This window comes from Candoia aspera, chromosome 3 (genome assembly GCF_035149785.1).
Source record: "Candoia aspera isolate rCanAsp1 chromosome 3, rCanAsp1.hap2, whole genome shotgun sequence".
Lineage (NCBI taxonomy): Eukaryota > Metazoa > Chordata > Lepidosauria > Squamata > Boidae > Candoia > Candoia aspera.
Window position 1 is genome coordinate 157986451 of NC_086155.1, and position 24635 is coordinate 158011085.

The following is a 24635-nucleotide window of genomic DNA, read 5'->3' on the forward strand; positions in this document are numbered from 1 at the left end:
TAGGTCAATGGTAACTTGACTATATTCTATGAGTTATATGTTTTAAATCTGTACAAATGAGTTCATCTTGCTAATGAATGTTACAAGATATTTTGAGTTATATTCATAATGTGAACCCTCTTTTTAATTCTTACTAATGGACATACATTCCGGCAAGATGTATATTAAGAAAATATGGCTCTGGTAATCATTGAACCAGATCCCTGTATTTCTTTTGTACTTTAATAATTTCCCAGCTGTCTAAAGTTGCATTATGCTTTTTTTTTTTTAGCACTCTTAGCATTTCACCTATTCCAATGGGTCAGGATTCATCCAGATTATATGATTTCTGTTATGACTGACAGCATTTATCCTAGTTAGATAGAACTTTCCCAGCTTCAAGGGAGCTGACTACAAAGGCACTTGGACCTTATGCGTTCTATTATTATGTCTTCTGTGTTCTATTAATGTGCTAACATATTTTACTTCCTTATAAAGGAGTATTTATCTATAATAAATATCTCTCCATGAGAAATTAAAATATCTTATTACAGACATAAACATTAAAAAGAAAGTAATTCTTCAGTATCTTGTTGAATTTCAGACTGCCCAGATTTGGCTTATCTTGTGAAAGATTGCCTGAGACCAAGGAAAAAATGACCTCCTGGCCTTCACAGAGGAGGCAACTAGAGTGACAGGAAAGTAGCCTTCACTGTACTTGAGTGGAATAGATGAGCTTCAGGGACACAGGCAATCTACTTCCCAACCCTCGGCATCTACTATTAGAGGCAGCTGCCTTACCTTTTAAAATAACAACAGTAGCCCTGATCTAGATTTATAGGTCCTCTTGGTTGCCAATTGTTCTAGTACAATATGAAGACAATGTATTTTTTCTGAAAATTGCAGCTGATTTTTCTATCTCATGCAAACATATCTTTGAGATGGTTTATTAGCATAATAGCCCATATTTTGCACTCCACATCTTTATTGATTGATAATTGTTCTTTTTAAAAATCAATACTCCCCTTATTTGGAGGAAAGGTTGATTCCCTCCCCCCGCTTTAAACACTGATTTTAAAGAGTTGACTGAATTGTTTAAATTAAGCAAACGCTGTCATGACTAGAGAAAACATGTAGTCTTCCCACATTCTTAAGGCTTTCTAACACCACTAGCCAGGATGACCAAGGATAACGGATGCTAGAGTTATAGTTCGGCAATATTGGAAGGAACAGATGCTGCCATCTTATTCAAAAGGATTCTTTCAAACCTGGTGATAGGAAATTAGCCTTCAAAGCTGTTGATTGTTTATGATGCTCAATTCTTTATTGGAAGTTGATAGTGCAAAAAGTAGGTTTGCAAAATAAAATCTGCATTCTTCAAAACTATCCTTGCTGCAGCCATCATGTTCAGCTACCCTTATCTTTATGTAACGTATTCACCAGCAAATGGAATTAAGTTGATGCTCTTCATTCAAACTGAGGGGGCTATAAATCTCTGAAGTAGGCCAAACTATTATTTTTCCTCTGGTTTCCTGCAGATTGACTCCACAAATAAAGCTAGGAAAACTGCCCGTCGTCTCAGAGCAGGAGGAAATAAAAGATGGCTTAATTTCATCCTGTAAAGATGAAATACCCAATACAAATTCTCCAGTAGCTTGGGTAAGATATTCTGTAACACTTCCAGCTTGAGAGGAGGAAAAATGGAAGGAAAGCATGTTTGTATATGTGTTTGTGTATGTGTGTATGAATAAAATCTTTAAGCTTCTTTGGGACCATCCAACCATTTCACAGGAATATTTCCAAGATTTAAATTACTATTTACAAAGGGGATTTTCTGTCAAGAGATCCAAGCAAAGCCTTTTCTTAGCATTCCTATGCACACAGACAGGAAATCCCTGTGGTGCTACTGTTAAGGAAAGTGGATCATCAATGGAAGGTGAAGGCATATTTTTGCCTCTGTGTTGTCAGGAGGGCATTTACAATGAGACTGAGACCAATTATTTACTTCCTCAGGGAAGAAAAATGCTTGTTAATTTATATTATATCTTGATTTCAGCAGAGCCTGGGGAGGTTCCAAGCTGCATATCTTTCCGTTCTGAATAATGTGTTTTAGCTAAGTACATGGTATACAAGTGCATTTCCATAGCTCAATGTGATACATACATTTTTATATTTAATTATTCTGGGCTGAACTATACCTGGCAAAGATAATAATTTTGCCTTTAAAAGAAAAGGAAATTACAACATTCTTCTGTTCATATGAGGCAGGAAGCATGTCTTATTATTTATAAAAGGTGGGATAAAAATAAAATAAAATGAATTATAGGATGACTATTTTAAAGCCAAACAAACTCCCAGCTTTTCCAGTTTAGACGGAATCTTCCAGTTCCTGTTGCAATAAATGCAACATGTGTCAAGTGTGCAATTCCATTATTTTATTCCCAAATTATGAAATGTAGATTGTGGACTAGTCCTTACTGAAATACAAATGTTGTGTTTGGACACATAGTTTTTGTTGATTTTGTTATTTAATGTCTGCCGCTTCTTTGAAAAACTGAGTTTTATCAGCACTCTGAAGTCAGTTGTAACACAGGCTTAAAATCACAAGAAAAAAGTAGGCCCAAGACCAAATCAAGCAGTGGATCATTCAAACCAAAACACAAAGAAGAAATATGGACTAGGATTTATCACCAAGGATACAAAGTAGGTTAAAATACAAACATACAAACAAAATACAACATTCATAGATTTGTTTTACAGTACCAAGAAATATAAAAAGCTAAAGTAGACTCTGCTGTGGCACTGAAAGTATCTGTCATTATCAGTTTGTAAAAATCACTGTATATCCCAAAGTTATGTAAAAATACATACTCTGTGCTAAAGTATTACTTGTGAAGCAAAATGTATGAACGGTAGCAAAATAGGAAACCTATCTGACAAAGACTGTGGATTTTCTGTGTTTTTTAAAAAATAGTTTCTGATATATAGTATTAGAGGCAGCAGAATACTATAACTGCATCTAGATACAACAGTATTCATTTAATACCTTTAATTGTGAATTATTTATTGAATTATTGAATTAATTATTAATTCATTAATATCTTTAATTGTGTTTTGAGTACCAGTATCTTGAAATCAATTTAATTATATTAAATAAATAATAAGTATGTGAAATGCATTTTGATTTATATATACAGGTGAACTTATAAAAACAGTTAGTTGTATTAACATTTATCATATTGTTAAGGCATTTATTTATTCATTCATTCATTCATTCTTTCAATTTCTATAGCAGCCCATCTCAGACAAGTGCCTCTGGGTGGCAAACAATAAAAAAAGCAGTTAAAACCAATAGAAACATAATACATACAGCAGCTGAGAAAATTATAACCTTGGGTATCAATATAACCAGGAAATGGGCCCTTAACACATTCGGGGGCCCAGGCCCAGGCACATAATCCTTCAAGGTCTTACAAAAGGTCTACAGGGTTGGGGACATCCTAATCTCTGGAGTGAAAATGTTCCAGAGGGCAGGGGCCATGGGAGAGAAGGCATGCCTCCTAGTCCCCACCAGCCGACATTCCTTAGTTGATGGGACCTGGAGCATGCTCAACCTGCCAGATCGAATTGGATAGGTAGAAACAACTGGATGGGTACAAACAATTGGGAGGAGATTATATTGTTCACTATATAATGAAAAGCTTTGATAATCACAGCATAAAAGGCATTTGATCTAACCAAATTTTGTTCATAAAATGGAATAACATGGACATAAAAAAAGAGATATAACTAGCCTTATGCATGCATTTTCCCCCTTTTTGATCACATTCCACATACTGTATATGATAAATGGATCTCACTGATGAATAATCCATTTTTGTTACTTTAATTTCTCTTGGTCTGGCTGTGATCTCGATAAGATCAGTCATAAATTGCTTTGGAATATTAGCTGGGAACCATAAATGCATTTTGTGTCCTCTCAACCATAACTCATTACAGGAAAGTAACCTGGCATCAGTAAGCCACTAGAACTTAAAAAACCCATATTTGCAGCTCAATATCCTGCTGCTAGGCTATTTAGTGATAAAAATCTGATATAATAAAATATTAATTACAGCTGAAAGGTTGGGTGAAAAATATGAACTCAATTACTAGCCCATATTGTGAACAAAGGGCAAGATGAAAAAAAAAACCAGTTGTGAACATGTGGGATAATAAAGTAATCAGTAAAACATTAGAATGAATCTGAGAGTTCCCTAAAAGGCCACCTATTATTAATCTTTACATCTGGCCTAGAATTCCAATTGAGCAAATTCTGGTTGGCATCTCTTTTTGTTCACTCTCATTTCACTAAATTAGCTATCAACGTACCTCAGTGGTGTACTAGAATTCTGTCTCCTTTCAACAGACATTAGGGGTCGGGTGGGGCTCAGGTTTCCATTATGCATGCTACATTCACCAAATAATTAATTAAAATGGTTATGGTTATTTATCATATGTATGTTTATGAACCTTTCTTACTACTCTGTATATCACTGCAGAACAATTTAAGGTCCTCTTGAATGTGCATATGGTATAACAAGAGGTAATGGTTAGGGTTCTTCTTCTGTGGTTAAATTATAGCTGCTCCCATACTTCTATCTTTTTTACATGTAGTAATGTTAACTTTTTAAAGAAAATATGGGCATTTCCTTGCCTGCTGTTACCCATGTTTTAGAAACAATATGACAATTCTATGAGGAGCTGTAATGCTACTTTACAACTGGCCATACTGGTCTGTTCCTGTGGAAACTGACATAACATAATTTGACTACACCGGTTTACATGTAGGCATGGATTTCAATATTATCTATCTCCTCAACCAGACATGAACACTATGATCGGTATGATCTTGAGCCAGTAGGCTGGGAGGATGGATTTTCTAGTCCAACATATCTGAATCATACTATGGTAGGAAAGGCTGCTTGCTCGGCAAGGAAATCAGGATATTAAAGCAGAGCCTTCAGACACATTCTCACTGATCCAGGCAGGCTATTTGTACTTTAGTAATCAATGGAAAAAGGAATTCATGTTTAGAAGTATTTTTCATCACAGAAGATCTGTCTTCATTAGCCAGAAAAACATTTAGGAGGAAGGAGTATTAGGTATGTTCGGTGCCTTGAGTTATTTATAAAAATAATAAAGGCGAGATAATAAAAATAAATAAATAAATAAATAAAATTAGGGCAGGAGTTCTTACTCTCTTCTGGTGAGGGCTCGGATTTCATCTGGGGGCAAGCTCTGTGACATTTCTCTTTGTATTAATAATGTTTTTCCTATTAACTATGTTATTATTGTCTACAAAATTAGAAACAATACTTTATCTAATAACTGATGATCAGGAATTTAGCTGAAAATGACTGACAATGAGGCACCATAGCAAGGCTTGTGGAGGTGAGGGGATGGGGGAAAAGTTAGGTACTTGTACATAAAATCATTAAAATGTGATAATTATTTTATTTTTTGAAATTTAGAAATATTTGAACAACAGCACAAAATTAAAACAGCTACAGTTATAGTATTGCAATCCTTCACTTTATTATTATTTTAATTTGATCCTTGACATTATTTTTATTAAATATTACTATTACTTTATTAAATTTATATGCCACCCGACTCCCAACAACTCTAGGCAGTTTACAAATAAAACATTAAAAAACAAGACAAAGAACAAGAGACAAGAGTAAAGTTGTCAAGGATGATGACACTGGATGGGAATGAAAAGAAACAAATCCACACAATCCAAAGGGGCCTTTACTTTTCCGCACCAAAGGTCTGGCAAAAAGCCAGGTCTTCAAGGCCCTTCAGAACACCAGTTGGGTAGGGGCTGCTCAGATCTTGGGTGGAACCTCATTCTAGAAGGCAGGTGCTGCTACCGAGAAGGTGTGCTTACAAGGTCCTGATTGATGACATTGATTAATTGAAGGAATCCGGAGAACACCAACCCTGCCAGACCAAATCAGTTGGACAGATACTGTCAGCCCTACGAGGTACACCAGAGAGCCAGTTTGGTCTAGTGGTTAAGGCAACAGGCTAGAAACCAGGAGACTGAGAGTTCTAGTCCTGCCTTAGGCATGAAAGTCAGCTGGGTGACCTTGGGCCAGTCACTCTCAGCCCAACTCACCTCACAGGGTTGTTGTGGGGAAAATAGAGGGAGGAAGGAGTATTTGGTATGTTTGCTGTCTTGAGTTATTTATAAAAATAATAAAGGCGGGATATTAAATAAGTAAATAAACTATACAGATAGTCCTCTCTTAACAACCATTCATTCAGCAACCATTTGAAGTTACAGTGGCACTGAATGGTACCTATGCCCAGTCCTTGAAGTTACAGCCATTGTAGCACCCCCACAGTCATGTGATCAAAATTCAGGCAGCCCACCAGAACTTACGACCACAGGGATGCTTCAACTCCCCCCCCATTTCCCCCCATCTCTGCCCTTTTGGCCACCCTGCACAGTGGCATTACTTGGTGGCGGCAGTGGCACTGGGGCTGAAGTAGAAGACTTCAGCAGTCTCAGCCAGCTATCACTACCCCCAGGCCTTTACTTTAGCCCCAGCGCCACTACCACCAAGGAGTGCCACCTCAAGTCCCGTGCCATGGACAGCCACCCTAGTGCAAAGTCCCCGCCACCCTGAGCTCTGCAAGCCTTGCCACACCCAGCTGGCCTTCACCATCTTCCTCCCACTGCTGACGAGATGTGCCTGGCCTGGCCCTATGTGTGGCAGCTGCTGGCTGCGCCAGGACTTCTTCCCAAGGCTATCTCCACTGTTCTCCAAATAGTGTGTGCCGTTCTCCAAATAGCGTGCACCATTCTCATGATGCTTCAGAACGCCTCAGAAGCTTGAAGCATCAAGAAAATGGCATGTGCTATTTGGAGAAGGGTGTGAGCCGCTGCATTCTGGAGTAGCTGAAGCTTCTGAGTGGTTTTCAAGAGCAGCCCCATTGCAGTAGTCAAGCTGTGAGATGCTATCCTTGATTTCATGCAAGTTTTAAAATTCTTCAAACCATGCTAGTGTATTTGAAATGCTGCATCTTAAGCTATGACCTAGATTTAAAGATTGACATTTGTGATTGGAAATGCAGTAAATTCTGCTTCATACAAATACTGTATATTGTAGAAGAGAGGAATAAAATTTTCAAAACCTCATTTCCCAGGGTTGGTTTTACCTTTTCTACTTTGATCCAGAATGCACTCAGTGATTATGTTTATTTTTTGAGAATTCTCATCACTGGATTTATCTTGAAGGCCAGTAATGCTTCAAATGTTATTATCATAATTTTCAGTGATAATGTCAACTGGGTTGCACTCCTAGCTGTGCTTAGTCATATCTTCCAGGTTATAGAGGTTGAAGTCAAAATTTAATTTGTTCAAATGTTCAACAATAACGTTTTTTCATCAGACAATTCAACACTTTCATTTTCTAGAAGCAAGTTTAATATGAGGAAAAAAGCAACCTTGGTTTGTTTTTTTAAAATTTCTCTCATAATTTCAGCTTTCCTTTGAATGATGTCACTTTTCTATTACCCTGGCTAGCATGTGATCATAACCATGCCCTGAAGCATTCAACATACCAAGTTCTGTAAATATATCTGAAGGATCAGCAAGTTTCAGTATCTACTTAGTATTCAAGAATCAAGAGGTCTATAAGAAATATCTTCCCCTATTATAGTAGTCAGTGGCTGGCAAAACAAAAATTCTTTCATATTGCTAATTCTAGATAGTATATGCATGCTATGAATTATGCATTATCACTCACATCAATTGTTATGTCTAGCTGAAGACAAAACTGCCCACTTGCTTTTATAGCTGCAATCACTTGTGTTTTTCTGTATCATTTGACAAGTCCCAAATACATGTACAAATAGCTGTTTGACAGTGATATGTGTTCAATGTTCTCAGCAAATCCACCGGTCATAGGCCAAGCATACCTTGAATATGGTGTCTGGGCATCATCTTTTAAGAAAGATTCATAGAACTGTAAGAGACCCAAAGAAGAGCAATGGATGTGATCAGGAGACTGGAAACTAGTCTTGCAAGAAGAGACTGAGGGAAATAGGATGTTTAGCCCTGAGAAAAGCCCTGAGGTAGAGATATAGCAACATTTTTCAAGTATCTGAAAGGGTGCTACACAGAAGAAAATCAAGATCAGTTTTCAGTCATCCCAGACTACAGGATATAGTTAGGATTCCAGGTATTTAATATAGAACAATGATCTTAAAATTACAGGAATAAATGTTTTGGTGGAATTTTGAGAACTTCCTAATGATGAGCAGTTTAATAGCAGAATCAATTACCCAGAAAAATAATCTGTTGAGTGTACCTTAACTCAGATTCTTGTGCTGAGCAGGGGAACTCAGTGATTTAAATGACCCCTTTCAATAGGTGATTCTATACACTGACGATTAAAGAGTATAATTTAGTGTGTATAGATAATACACTGAACAGTATACAAACACACCCTTGAATTACTCTTGCAGAAATTAAAACCTTCAAAGTAGGGAGAATGGCGGCTTGAACTGTGTCTTTCGTGATCTCTGCAGTAGACCGGTCAACACAGCAATTTTTTCGGGCTCAGGCAGGCTTCCGTATATATGTCTCTCATATATATATTCTCTTACTCTAAATTTTCCTCCCACTTGTTTTAGAGAATGAGTATTAGAGGGTTATTTTTTAATCACATGCCATATAGCATCAAGTTATTGCAAACTTTTTCATGAGATTCCCAGTGATCACTGCATTAAAATGTAAATAGGAACAGTTGTATAATTTGCCTTATAAATCAGTAGAGCACAAACACCTTATTTATTCTTATCCAACAAAACTATTAATTTTAGTTATTTTGAAATTCAAGGACAAATTATATTGAAATGAAAAAATGTTTACAATATGAGCAACTACTACACTGTTTTGTCAATGTAACTGGAATTAATTATTTAGCTATAAATAAGAATATTTGCCTGCCATAACAGCGTGACAATTATAGTCCTCAATAAACCTCTATCACTTCTATATCACAGAAATGCTCAGCTACCGTATACTTTAGGTTATTGTATGGTTGTTAAGCAATAATTCAGAAAGTGTTTTTAGGCCATAATAGCAGGAGATGAACCTAAAATTTATATTGCAAGTCTACGGTTGTACAGATTCTTAATCAATGTCCTCTAGAAAAAGAAAAGAGAAGCAAATTATCATTACAAAATATAAACAAATGAACAGATTTGTGAGAAGTTTGACTTAAAAATTACATTTTTCTAAGTATTTAAAAATAAGAATTGCCACACAAAAGGGGAAGGAAATTCTGGGTTTATTTCAAATATAATTGATATGTATGATAGGCTGAAACTTTGATTGGTATTGCCTAATGCTTATTTTTAATTAGATGTTAATATCTATAATGGTATGACATTTATAATGGCAGTATGAACATTGCAAGAATATGACAAAGTAATCTTAGAACATTCCTTATCTCTGGCTTCCAGGTATTGCTATGTCACAGCTCATTGTCATCCTCAATAATTGGTTATACTCTCTGGGGTGCTACAAATTATAGTTTGGTAATGTCTTGATAGCCACAAGTTCCTCATTCTTGCTTTAGGACATACTCATAATGTTTGTAAATTCAGACTACGAAATGACCTAACCTTATTGTCTAGACTTCCTGGACCATACTCCTTCACAATGCAGGTAATGAAAATGACATGTCTAAATGCATCCCATTAAAATGTACAGGAAAAGAAGATGTGAGAAAAGAAGTCTTCCCAAATTGCATATTAAAGTTGCTAGATCTAAGATATGAATGGGAAGGTAGGAGACGGGGGACATTCAGCCATTCAATTGTTCATCTTCTTCAGCCTAATATCAATAGAATCCTAAGCCAGTTTCATGAGTGACTAATGCTTGAGTGTTTAACCCATTTAGAAGGCAATCTGTCAAAATCTTTCATTCAGCGAGTTATTTCTACTATTGAAATGAGATGGGGGTGGGTGGGGAGTTTTGCTGATTTTACTTTAATGCAGTTCTTTGTGTTTCCTGGCATCTGTTCCAGAAGTTTGGGACCTTCCACTACAGTGGAGTGCTAATATTTATTTTTTATTTTTGTTATTTTTGTTATTGTTTTATATAATGACTGTTTTCATTGTTGTTAGCCACCCAGAGTCACTAGTTTGAGATGGGCTGCAATATAAATTGAAAAGATAAATAAATAAATAATGGTGGGAATTTGAGGAGAAGAGGGGAAATGATAAAAATTGCCTCTGTCTGCCAATAAGATCAGTGTGTCTGGAATTCTCACTCTGTGAAATGGACAACCAGGTAAAAGAGTAAATCTTAATGTTAAAGACCCATCTCTCAAGTGCCCACTCTACTACCAAATGCCTGCTATAATCTATCGCACTGCTATTATTTATGTCTGTGTCTGACAGCTATCTCTCAGTTAAGTCCCTTCAGCACAAATCGTCAATTACTCATTATTGAACAACAGCTCTGAATTTGACAGCTATGCTGATATTGTCCAAAATTGCAGCTATGAATTGAAAAAGAGACAAGAAAAGTAAAATACATATTTTGCTTCTCAAATATAGTGCTGACAGACCATCAGAGAACAATCATATCTATCACAGGAATACATATTGATAAAATGTTGTAAAATGCAAATGGAACGGATCATATTTGTATCAGGATGCAGCTGACGAAAAGCAATGACTGGGTGCAGATCTTATTGGTTAAGTACAGAAATGTTGGATAACCCAGAGAAACAGTTTAGCACTCAGCTCTTATGGCCAAAACAGTTAGGAAGAGAAGATAAGTGGAAAGGGATAATAATTTTGTAAGACAGATATATAGGATTCCACAAGAAACATTAGAGATCATAAGCCAAAGCAAACTTATTATCCTTTTTCCTGCTTGCTCTAAAAAGTTTCCAAGATAATTTCAATCACATAAAATGAGTAAAAACTAATACAAAAAACATCACATGCCCTCACATACAACTAGATAATAAAAGTAGGCACCCTTACAAAGATACTGGAATATTATTTCTACCTAAAATGCCAACAAAGAAAAAGCCAGTCCAAACATTTGGCAGAAAGTTGATGACACAGTTGAGTAGACATTGTCCTATGTATCCACCAACTATATGTCTGTCTGTAGTTGAACACAGAACAAGACTCCAAAGTTTTAATGGTAGAGCAGGATCAGGTTGGAAGATAGGGCTGTACACACTTCACAAATGATTTAGAAGAGATATTTGGAACATGTAGGATCACAAGTGCATCATCTCTTCAAAGCACCCACACATTTCTTTAGGCTTCCACACATGCCTGAAAATAAGCATAGCCATTTTAAGAAGTCACATTAAGAGACAAGGTTGTTCTAATAAGTTGACTCCTTAAAGCAGCTGTATATCTTTTTCAGGCTCATATAGAAGCCTGTAGCTGCCTTAAACTTATGCACTGTGCATTCTGAAGCATCTCTTCCAAATAATTTTGTTAAATATGGAAGGCAGTCTTTAGAAATAATAAATAATTAATGCTTAGAATGGTGGCCTATGATCAAAATGTCATCTTTAAAACTGTCATTGCTTCGTTTTGTATTTTTAAAAAGGCAGTTCCATGCATGGTGAAAGGTTCCCTGTGCAAGCACCGAGTCATGTCTGATCCTTTGGGGGGATGCTGCTTTCGTGACGTTTTCTTAGCAGACTATATCGGGATGGTTTGCCATTGCCTTCCCCAGTCGTCACCTTCCCCAGCAAGCTGGGTACTCATTTTACCAACCTTGGAAGGATGGAAGACTGAGTCGACCTGAGCTGGCTACCTGAGAATCCAGCTTCCGCTGGGATAAAATTCGGGTCATGGGGATAATTTTGGTTGCAATACTGTGCCTATGACTCTGTGCCACACGAGGCTCTTAGTTCCATGTATAGAGCAATGCAATAATCCTAACTCAAAGGAAAAGATGCAGTAAAATTCTTCCTCAACTTTTATACTGATTTATTAGATGTTATATCTGATATTTTGAAGGTATTTTTTGGTCTAGCAGTATGAAATTTAAAAATTCTAAGGCTTACTGCAATAATAAGAAAGAACGTCCACGGATGAAAACTATGAAGAGCTATCTGTGGCCTTGATTTAAAATGACTAATCAATAAAGTAGTAAAAACTGTATTAGAAACATGTTCATATTTAAATGCTCATAATTTTCCATGAAAGCATGCTTGCTATACCTCAGAAAATGGAAACAAAATTTCCTCAGAATTAACAAGGTTTTCTTCTTTGTTGTGACTGCATAGAGAAAAGGAATTTACTATATGTCTGAAACAGAGATTGAACCTCTTTTCATTGGCTGAATATTATACAGAAAGCAGGCAGTACTTAGTCATTTAATTTTTATATACTCAGAATATTTACATATATGAGGCTGACAGGAATTCACGTAGCAGATTAAACATATCAGCCAATATCAGGATAAAATATATTCTTTTGATATGGAGGGCTAAGATATGCAGATAAGATTTAGTTAAGTGATTAAAAGTGGGGAAAAACTGAAATATGAGCTACAACACAAGTTCAAAATGATTTTCCAAAATTCTTTAAGCAAAAACATAGAATGAACAATCTTCATGTTTTGTATACATTAATAAAGATTGACATAGTAAATGAAATTGTTTCTAAAAGCTAACAGTTTGCTTTTGAGGACTTAAATGATAGCAGTTTGTTCCAGAAGAATTCTATAGAATTGTTTTCTTTTAAAAAGCTTCTTAAATTCATGATGCCATGTAGTCATTTCCTGAAAATGTTGCAACTGTAATTGAAGTGGACTGAATCCAAATAAAGTTAAAACAGAAAGCAACATTCTAATTTTATATTTTTCCTAGGTGAAAAGATAAAAGGAGGTATAAATTGTAAATAAACAGTCCTGGGCAATAATGTGCTAGAATTTGTGTTTACTTTCTTTCTACCTTTCTCCCTCTATCTATCAGAGGAATTAAAGATTTTTTATGTGACAGAACTGATGTATTGATCAATAAAGCAACAACAATCATTTACACTGAAAAGTTTAGAAGAGTTCCAAGAAACTGCATTAACCATGCCAGATAGTTACAACAAGATCAATAGACAGCCATTGCGGTTAGTGAAGAGCATGAAGTACAGCTACATTTTTCTTACTCAGAATGAATACAGATTAAAGAAACAATCAACTGGGAAAGTCTGTTGGTCAAAGCCCCTTGGAGTGAACAATATTGTCCCCACCATTTAAAAATGAAGCTGCTGGAAACTGAATTACTTATCTTATTATTCAACGATGCCCCATCTAACTATAAGGTGTTTTTATATTTTATTCTTGAATGACTTTACAATCTATGTTATTAACAATGAAAGGATAAGGCATCATTTTTACTCAAAAGACAATACTACATATAATTTCTATTTTGAGAAAAATGACAGCAGAAAATGCAATTTTAAAAAGTCACCATAGAAAGGTTGAGAAAGCCTCATCTCATTTTATGCAGTCCTTCATAATTTTAAATTTTTAGTTCTGATGCTGCAAGTACAATGTGCAGGACAAATTCCATGTAACTGAGCATCAGCTTTTCTTCCCGCTCTTAAAGTCATGTGATTATGAAATAAAAATCTATGTTCCCTAAGATTATCTTTATGCCAGCCCAGCCCATAGGTTTTATTGTGCAATCAGTGGGTAGCTGAAGAAAGTTAGCATCCAGTCTTCCATACTAATTGTTAATTAGCAAAGAAGACATTCCACAGTGACAAACAGGCTACTTGGATTGATTAGATTTATTTTCCTTTTTACTGCCAATGTAACTGACACGGTACCCAAATTCCACCTGGCAGTTTTACTTGCCATTTAAATATCAAATAAGCATATCTTAATTTTTAGTCGAAAGAGCTCAACCACAAGATTCCAGCTAGAAATATTTGAACTTGCTTATATAATGAAAAACAAGATAGAAAATACTTAGCACTGGAGGAAAAGCATTCATATAACATTTCAGAATTTGCCAAAAATTTGACTTAGATTATTTTTCTGTATCTCTTACAGCAATTCTGCAGCATATTATTAATCTGATCCTTATATTGCATATTAGGAGGCTGAGGCTGATAGACTACCTGGCCTAACACTAACTCAGTCTCTTAGCTTTCAAAAAGGCTGAATATTCTAAAGATGAATTTTGGGGGGTACTGTTATATTCCTTCTTCCTTCCTAACTTGATTATGATCCAATTTAGTTTTTAAATTTCCGAGCATCTCAGCTGATTACCTGAAATAATGATGATTAAATCCTCAGTTGCAAAAGAGAGATTAGTTATAGAAAACATACTTGCCGAGGGTAAAATAATGATGCACCCTTGAACTCATAGAAATGCAATAAGCAATTACCTTGTAGAAGTAAAGAAGCCACCCACATAAGAGTACTGTAGCTTTGTTCTTTATTTTCAAAGACTAAGTTCTGAAATCCTCCACATAATACCTGAGTGCTCTACATCAAAGCATTTTCTTACTTGTCTGCCATTTAGTTTAATTAGAGATAATGCAAACATGGATTTAAACGGTGTTGAATTAGAAAAGATCCCCAGAAAACACTGTCAAGAAATTAATCAATTTTGTTTTAATCTTGTACATCTTCCCCAACACCACAGTACCTGACTGGTGCACCTCTGCTTTGTGCAGGCTTCAGCAGAACTGTCACAGTACTGTCCGTTTGTTTTAAAGGTGTTTCCAGTTCATAAGGTGGCATAGAAGGTGCTAGACAAACAAGAACACATGAAGGAGACGAATTTAATTTCTCCCTTTCATATCATCTGGATCTTAAAATAATCTTCTTCCTAAAATAGTGTTTAGAGCAGTGCCATCCACCCAGAGTATTCTAAACCGATTTCTCTCTCTTTGATGAACTTGTCAGCCTACCAATAACCATACTGATCTTCTGTTAGGATATCCTTCTATGTCAGAATACTCAATAGTAAGTTCATGAACAATCTGAGTTTATACGAGCTCCAATTATTTAACCATTTACATTAAACTTTAATCCGTTAATTTAGGAATTATTACCTTTTTTTTGTCCATCAAGGTAACTTACTCTATTGTTAGTCAGGACTGAACTAAAGAAAAGCTTAAATTTATATTCCCCAGGATGCTCTCCATCGTTATTTAATCATCAGCCACTTCTGTCAGGGCGTACTGCTTTAGGTTTTTATCTTTTTTACATCCTAATTTGTATCTGGATTTCTCAAATATTCCTTCTAAATTGAATGATAATCTGCGTAGTTGTAAAACAGAATCAGACCGTTGGGTATCCTGTTGATATCCTCAATTTCATAGAGCAGACACATTTAATGAATACTTTTTTTAGTCTATTCCTTTCAAAAAGGACTTAAGAGAACTTCTTTTCTATGAGGGGCCAGACTTTTCTAGCTTCTTTGTAATCAATAATAATTTAATTAATTCCATTATTCTGTTGTTGATGCAATAAGATTTTTTAAAATTAACAGTAATAGATGGTACCAACTGGTGGGTTGACAGTTGAGTTTCAGTAGCACACTACTTGCAGTATTAATTAAAGAAAATTTAAGCTTGTTCCTGCTAATACAGGCATTTTAATGGAATTTTCTATTTCATTATTTAATATTTCTACAAAAAGAAATAATAGAAGCTAGGAACTACTGAATATGGCTGTTGGTAAGTAGCAAAAATCAAGGTATCAGTCTATAAGCCATACAGGATTATAATGTGCAAGAAAGGCAGCCATATAAGTTTTCTAAACAAACAAACAAACAAACAATAGGCCTGCTCATTTTAGAGTTTAAAATGATTGAATTGGGCATACCTAAATATGTAAGTTTAAATGTAGCATGCTTAACCATCTTAAGTTTGTCCTAATTATGTTTTCCTTAAAATTCAAAAAAGTTGCACAATGCTCCAAGAATAGATCCTAATGTTACTGGCACAAGAAATGACTGATTTCAGAACTTTTGAGAAATAATCCATGTTTTATTTCTTGGGATTTCAGGTGACAAACATATATACTTATTAGCATCTGTAAATAAAGTATATGCATAAGTAATTACTAGTACACAGTACTATAAGATACCCAACTAAAACTATTTTACCAATTAACTCTGTCATTAACTTTGTCAGAGTTACTGATAATCTGACAACTGTGCTTGACAAAAAACCATTGCTCTGAACATGGTGCTAAGACTGACTACTGAAACTATACCACACTAGCTTTTAAATAATACTCTGGCTACCAGTATGTCTCTAAACATGATATAAATGGCTTGAGCTAACATTCAAAATAGCAAACTGATTTGCCTCATTACTTTCTTCCATCCAAAACCAAATAGAGGTGACCCAAGAGGAAGTATTTTTGTTATAATGTATATACATACAGATATCCACTGTAAAAGGTTGATATTTGGGATGTGCCAAGTAAATGCTTTTTTCTAGGCCCAAGCCTCTTGCTAGTTGTATTGCTTTCAACTTTTTAATACTTCACTATGTCACTTATATTGTTGCTATTGATTTTTTTTATTGGACACTGTTTTATAACTGAGGCACTATTGTTTTATAACTCTGAGAGTTATAAGTTATAAATTGAAGGTTGCACAAAAATAGTTTTAATACATATATTATCTCCTTCAAGTTGAGGTAGACTCCTGGTGATTTCATGGGCCTATGCTTGTATAGATAGTCCTTGCGTAATGACTGCAATTGGAACTGGGATTGCCTTCGCTAAGCGATGCAGTCGTAAAGTGCGATGTCATCTGACTGCATCACTTAGCAATGACAAGCCCAGCAGTCCCGGTTGCCACCATAACCCCAAGACGTGAGAGTCGCTAAGCAGGAAGTGGCAGGAATCCCACGTAAGGAGCATGGGGTTGCCACAGAGGGAGACCAGGGGAGGCCTGGCGCAGGCTATGCATGAGTTGTGGGAGGCTGAGGGAAGGGGGGCTCTGGTGCATAGGAAGGCCATGGGTGGAGGGTGCAGCACCACGCAAGCACAGGAAGGGGTGGAAGGCATGGCACGAGTGCAAGCACAGGAAAACCAGGGGACAGGAAAACCAGGGGACTTACTGGAGCAACTTGCGACCTTCTCTGCCAGCTTCCCCACTGACTTTGCTTGTGGAAGCTGGCAGGAAAGGTTACAGTTGGTGATCATGTGACTGCGGCTCCCTGCAATGTTGCAATCATGAGCCAGGCACCCAAGTGCCCAGATTGCGATCACATGACTGCAGGGGTGCTGCAATGGCTGGGACATCAAAGATTGGCTGTACATCCATTTTTTCAGCACCACCATAACTTTGAATGGTCGCTAAACAAATGGACATTAGCCAAGGACTACCTGTAGTTCTCTTTGCAGCAATACCAAAGTGGTGTGCCATACTTTCTGGAACTTCTTTTTGACTTCCCTGGCTAGCCTATAGCCCTGGGATTCTCTGAAGGGTCCCATCCAAGAACTGCTTGACACAGCAGTAATAATACATAATGCATAATAGTATTTGTCAGCCTGTAGTCCAAGCACACCTCTACAATTAATTGTTATTACTATTACTTATTAAATGTGTATGGCCACCCATCTCACTTGCATGTGACTCTGGGAAATCTACATAGTTAAAACACATGCTAGATAGGGAAAGGATGCTATATACTAAATAATCTAAAAATGATTAGAAGTTTGAAAATTGACCAAAATATCCACCTTTTAATAATCTAGATATGAGTTGAATGTTTTCATGTTTGATCATCTTAGTTTGTCTCAACATTTTAAAAATTCAGTTATATAAACTCATATCAATAATATTTTTGTACACAAAGAGATGTGTGCAAAAATGTTTAAATACCTTTGTTTAGAAAGAAAATGTTTTAATTTTATGCTCTTGTCATTCTTAATAAAGTTGTAAAATTTAAATTAAACAGTTTAAAATTAATGTAACATTAATCATAATGGAAATGTTGCTAATTTAAATGATACCTGATATCTTTGTGGTGAATTGACTTGTTACAGGTGGTCCAAAGCCTTTGGCTGTACTGGCTCGTATAGTGAAAGAGTATGTAGTTCCAGGATGCAGTCCAAAAAATAGGTAATGTGTTTCATTCCCATGCTTTAGAACCCGTCCACTTTGGTTTGATAAATATATTTCTGGGTCAAAGGAGCTGACAGCCTTGTATGTGATCTACAAAAGAATACCAATATAATCATAAGTTGGACAAAGATTGCATTTTCATTCAGTAAACCCTTTAGATGTCTGCAATGTCGGACATCTTGTGATAAGTTATTTTACTCTTAAGAGCTTCAATTCTGAAATACAATGATAGAACACAGATTCAGACAAAAGTATGATGAGGTGTTTTTTTTAGCCACAGGAGCTTAGAGACACCAAGATTACAATTATAAAGGCTGTAGTTCAGATTTAACTTAATAATTTTAACTCACTCTCCCCTTTTGTTTGCTATTGCTTTGGAAGAAAATGAATGACTGTTTGTTAGGCATACACAAAATACATAAACTGACCAAAAATATATGTGAGGATGACAGTGATGCTTTGAAACACTGATAATAATTGTATTCTGTACTTTTTTTACTTTGGTGGTAAAGAAAAATTCAAATGAATTCCACACAAAGGACCTAAGGACATATCCTATAAAAATAATTTATAAAACTATTTCATCATCATCAACATTATCGTTGTTCCACAATATGAAAGGCATTCTATCTAGAGTTATGAACTGGAGTATTGTAGAATTTGTCTTCAAAATGGCAATAGTCATAAGAATAGCTGCTCTGTTTTGTTGATCCCATTCATTAAATATGGGTGACAGGTGATATTTTTAGTAATACAGTCTGGAACTGGATTGACTTCTGTTCTGTGATGCTGCACTACAAAAATTTGGATACAAAAAGTAGTATCATTCTTAAATTCTGACAAAAGTCTTTCAAATTCTAGTTTTACAACTCAGAACCTCTTCCATATAAGAAGATCAAGGCTTAAAAGGATACAAATAACATGCCAAATAAAATTAGCACAATGAACTAATGTCAAAGTATGTGTTATCTTATTGCTCTATTGTCTACCCTGTATGTTTTGGAGTTTTATGTTGGTTGGTCAATGACAATAATAAAGAATATCTATCCATGCATCCATCCATCCTGAATGTTGGGTTACAGATCTTGTATTATCCCAACTAATTTCCTATTATAAATGAGTTTAGATTAATTTTATTTTGTGGAAATGAGATATCACATATTGCTCCTAAATTTTATACTTTCCATTTAGGAATAGTAATTAATTGCCTGCCCTGCACATAACTTATGTTATTTTAACCCTATTTAAATTTTACAGTTCAATTACACAACCAAGGTTTGGTGAGGATATACTTTTTGATTATATAAATGGAACAGGAATACAAACACAACTTCTGGTAATATTGAAACCAATTTGGTACAAGTCAACTACAGTGTTAAATTAACCAGCCCAGCACTGTCAGTCTTACCAGGTAGACCAGACAGGAAACACGACCAGATAATCTAATTCTACTTTATTGTAAAGCTACATTAACAGAATCTTGCAAGTCTGAAAGTACAATTAGCCTGCCATCTCATTACAGCCTGAGAAACCAGAGAAGGTCCCTTCTGAGCCTCTGCCCCGCCCACTATCCAGCTGCGGACTATGCTGTTTCTTATCTGACTGTTCCCTAGGCAGCGTAACTTTGCCTCGTCTCCCAAGGTCTTTCCCACATACCATTACAGCACTGATCAAGGGTAGAACTTTTGTAAGATTTACAGAAGCTCCGAGTTCTGACCTATGAAATTAGAAAATTCACCAAGAAGCTGATGCTTGATTCAGAACACATTGTAGATTTAAAACAAAACAAAACAAAACAAAACAAAACAAAACAAAACAAAACAATGCATTATATTTCTTGAGGTGATGTAAATTAATTTCATATTTCAAGCAGTTAAACAGTTCTAACAGATCAAGCCGTTATGACACAATATGCATACTTTTTCTGAACCGGAGCAAAGTTTAACCACCAGTTATCACATATTTTGTTCTTACGTTGTTGTTCTGTTATTTCCTAGGGTTCAACTTATGCCTATGTATAATTAATCTCTAAAAGCTTGATTTCTAGGGCTACTAAATACATGTATATGAAGTTAACTCCTATGAGAATGCAACAACTTGATCATATATATTTATTTTATTAAGTTAAGAATATTTGTAATCCACTACACTCTAAATGGACTCTGGGAAGTTAACAATAAAGCATTAGATACAATAAAACAGTATCAAGCATTAAAAACAATATACTTGACAATATGATAGCCACACAACAATCAACTAAAGGCATACATTTAACCTGTTTGAATAATTCAAGAAAGGTTGGGGTAGCATGAACCTCTAGGGAGAGGAGACCCAAAGAGCAGGGGCTACTAGAAAAGTCCTATCACTTAGTCCATATCCCATGTACCTCATTGGAGGAGGGGCTGTCAAAAGATCCCTTCCAGATGTCTGAATTGGATAGGTAGATTCATTTCTGGCAAGGTAAATTGACATTGAGAGCCAGTTTGGTGTAGTGGTTAAGGCACTGGACTAGAACCAGGAGATTGTGAGTTCTAGTTCCACCTAGGGCACAAAGCCAGCTAGGTGACGCTGGGCCAGTCACTCCCTCTCAGCCCTAGGAAGCAGGCAATGGCAAACCACTTCCGAAAAACCTTGCCAGAAAACTGCAGGCACTAGTTCAGGAAGTCTCCAAGAATCAGACATGATTGAACGGATTAAAAAAAAAATTGACACTACTGTACTTTCTGATTTCTCCTCGCACTCCTAATCATTCCATCCAGTCTAAGCCAATGCTAATATTAAAGAATTATCAGGAAGTCTGTATTAGCTAGGCCAAACAAACAAACAAACAAAAAAACCAAGAACAACAATATATTTGCAAGAGGCAAGATAACATGGCATGTAGAACAAACAGAATACTTGCAATCACTATTCTTGAAATAGCCATGTATTATTTGAAAGCTGTAACAAAATAGTATGCTTTGTTCAACACTCAAAACAAAAACTTTCAGAATAAACACTTTTTTCAAGCTGATAATGCTTGACTGATAGTACAGTACTGAGTTCTGACAGCTCACAAAATTTTGTTTCAGCTACAAACTGCATAGTATTTCCCCATTATATCTCCTATGTTGTTTCTCATTGTTTTGAAAGATTATGGACTTAGATGATCTAGATCAGCCTTTCTCATTTTTTTTATCCTGGAGGAACCCTTGAAATAATGTTCAGGTCTCAGGGAACCCCTGCATAAACATTTCAAAAAACAGAAAAAAATCACAATACAATTCACTTCTAACCTACTCAATCCATGTTTTATAATGTTTAAGAACAACAGCAAAGCAGAAGGCCAGCAGCTGAGTCAAGGCATGTAAAAATTCCTACCACTGCAAGTGGAAGCCATAAAAACCTCTCACAGAATCCTAGCTGAGAAAGGCTGGTCTAGATATAAAATAAACCGCAGGGAGAATAACCTTTTCATTACTGAGAAAATTTTAATTACCTAATCTAGTCAGTTTTAGGGATACATTTTTTCACAGTAAATTATCTCTTTTTTTACAATAACGTAGCTTTTCACAACTAGTTGCAAAACAACATAGAAAGCTTTCTAAAGCCAAATTAGATATTTTTCTTTTGTTTCGTTTTTCCATAGCATTTCAACATCTCTTTCTGCAAACGAAGTAAAAATATAAATGTCATGCTAAATTGGTCGGGTAAGAGATTTGACAGTGATTATAGGCTGACAACAAACTATGTACATTCCTTTGTCAGTATATTTACACAAGATATCTAAGGGCAGAGGTGCCCTATAGTACTTCTGTTAAACTAACAAATAACATATAATTTTGTTGAATTTGCATTTTAAGAAATGAGATGTTCTATTATTTTCTGTTATAATAAAGTTGTAAAAATGCAGCAATGGCAGCGGTGTGTTGTAAATGGCTCATACTGGCTTGCGAGAGCTGACTGTTAAATTTTTAGAATTTTGTGAGCAGGATGAGAGCAGAGCTGAGCTATGCCTAGTGCACTGATCAGCTATTTCATGGCTAGCAGTGCGGCATGGAGGTGGCAATGGAGCCAGCTGAGACAGTTCTTAAACATTTACCAGCATACCACTGACTAATGGTCAGTATTAGATTCTCTTTCTCTTTTCACCCTTCAATAATAGGCTGTTCTACCTTTGGTAGAACCCATGTATTCATGTATATAACTGGACAGTGTAATACTTCAGGCTTGATAATTAACAGAGTTTAATAATCCTGGTAAGCTTTCTTTTATTACAACCTGTACAAAGAGTTTATAGAGAAAAACACTCACCTCTAACATGGGAACATGGGAAGGAAGATATGTGACCACTACTTCATTTTTGTCTACCAATAATCTGAATTGAAAGATTCTCTGTACAAGCTGCCTTGAACTTGAAGTCCTTATGTTCCTGTTTTCCTACAGTTATTCAAGTCTCAGGTTCAACAAATACTGAGATTTAAAAATATGACTGCAAGATCCTTGGAAAGAGTGGCACAGTATCCATATATTTTATTTTTATCATTTTGTTAAGAAGAAGGTAAGGCAGCTTTAATATGGAATAGACATAGTCCCATATAATGCAACTATATTAAACATTTCCTTTGCTGATGCCTCCAAATAGTTTTTGCCTTGATTTTTCTAATAAGCCCTCTAAAAGTCACCTTGAACCAATATTAAATTATGTTTGTTTAAAGATAACTCTCCTGTTTTCCTTTTTGTCACTTTATCATAGATTCGAGATCTATGAAAAAATCTGAATTTCTGCTAGGTCAGTTTAAAAGAATCAAGAATAAACCCTTCATGAGTACATAATATTAAAAATATCTGATCATAGTATCAAATCAAAGTGACACTAAAAATATTACTTCCTTTTTAGATTCCTATCAATTAGTAGAAAAGAGGAGTGGGCATAAAATAATTTGGGAACAGAATGAAATGGTATGGAGATAATTTATCTACATATCCAAGGTGATAAAGGGGGTGAAATGATAAAGAGATTTGCCTAGAAAGTAGAGGTGAGCCAGACATACAACCCTATTGCACTTAGTCAAAAAATATCACAAAAGTACAAGCAGCATTGCTATCACAAGTTCCAAAATCAACACCTTGAGATTCTTATGTACTATATTTTTCCTCTTGTGATTTTCTAGTGTCTAATTAAAATGCTAAAGCATGAGTGTAATTAAAAGCTGTATTGTGCAACAATGGATCAAACCATCAGATATACAAGAAAAGTACTTTATGATATGGATACAAATCAAGCCCAAAGTTAAACAGTATGATACAACATACTTCATATAAAGTGATCACTCCATATGTTTGTACTGGTTCCTTCCACTGAAGAAAAATCTTCTCCTCAAAAGTATTTCCCTGGATAGATTCAAGTGGAACAGCACTTGGAACTAATGGATAAAAGAATACAGTTGTTTAGCAAAGTACACTGTAACTTAAGAAAACTGAGCTTTCATTGTTAAGATTACAGAAATCATTTTGAAGGACACCAGTAAGATGTATTCAGGCAGTTCTAAAGTAGCAATGGTTTTCAGTGGCAAAATAGCTTCTGAAGAGTTCTGTCCACTGAAGTGCTTCAGCAAAACAGTTAAAATCATGTAACTGATATATCACTAGAAGATCTAAGCTAATGACCTCCACCATTTAAAGCAACGTAAAGAGGTTCAAGTCTTCAGCTGCTCTTTTGCAGCATGGAAGACTCGACAATCAAAAATAAATATCCACATGTTATCTAAGTAAATACTGATTTCTACATGTTAACTAAGTAAATACTGCTTTTTCTTCCCACCTTTCAATTGCTGATTGCTAACTTCCCAAGTTCATTCCTTGCACATGGTTTTACTCACTTCATACTGACCAAATATGAATCAGCAGTTCTATAAATACGTTTTGGAAAGGCAGATTTCACACAGGATGTTGCATAAGTGGAATGCCACTTCAGGAAGCATTAAAGTAGTCACATCCTCTGAAGACTTACGCAGCTGCATCCAAGGTGCTCTCCAGGTGTCTCTGCATGCTTGTGCTTGTACAGACAATGCTTTCACTGAGACTGTTAGCAAAGCAGGCACCAAACACTGTCATGGAACTTCCCTCACTCAAAACACTTTCTAAAGACCCTCTTTTCAAACACTTAGCACAATTTCACTCTATTCATAATGCTACAAACATGACATTTCAAAACTCACCATCTTCATCAGTCTGTACCACAATTTCTTGGCTTTCTTTTCGTCCTTCAGGATTCATAAGAACAAGTTTGACACTGACATTAGTGTAGGGGGACAGATTAGTAATGGTGTGCTGAGGGTGTGAACTGTCAGTATCCCAGCTCACTTCTTCTCTAACTTGCTCTTGTCCACCAGCTTGGTAACGGTAATGGACGGTGAGGTTGTATCTATGGCAACGAGTTACATTGTAGCCAAATGGCTCCCAGGTGATGGTAATCTGCCAGGATTTGATATCTACAACTTCAAGCTTTCTTGGACCATGCACAGGATCTGA

The 24635-nt window shown here is 35.8% G+C and overlaps 1 protein-coding gene across 7 annotated transcripts in view; it reads right to left on the minus strand.

Annotated features, from left to right (window-relative positions):
* The window catches only part of PTPRM (protein tyrosine phosphatase receptor type M), a 516027-nt gene that overhangs the window by 203071 nt on the left and 288321 nt on the right, over positions 1-24635 (minus strand). For all 7 annotated transcript variants that reach the window (XM_063299123.1, XM_063299121.1, XM_063299120.1 and 4 more), the window contains exons 8-11: positions 24323-24631; positions 23418-23527; positions 18011-18212; positions 14679-14781 (exon numbers count right to left, since the gene is read on the minus strand). In XM_063299123.1, coding sequence (XP_063155193.1) covers positions 14679-14781; positions 18011-18212; positions 23418-23527; positions 24323-24631 — 724 coding nt within the window. The remainder of the gene's footprint in view (positions 1-14678; positions 14782-18010; positions 18213-23417; positions 23528-24322; positions 24632-24635) is intronic.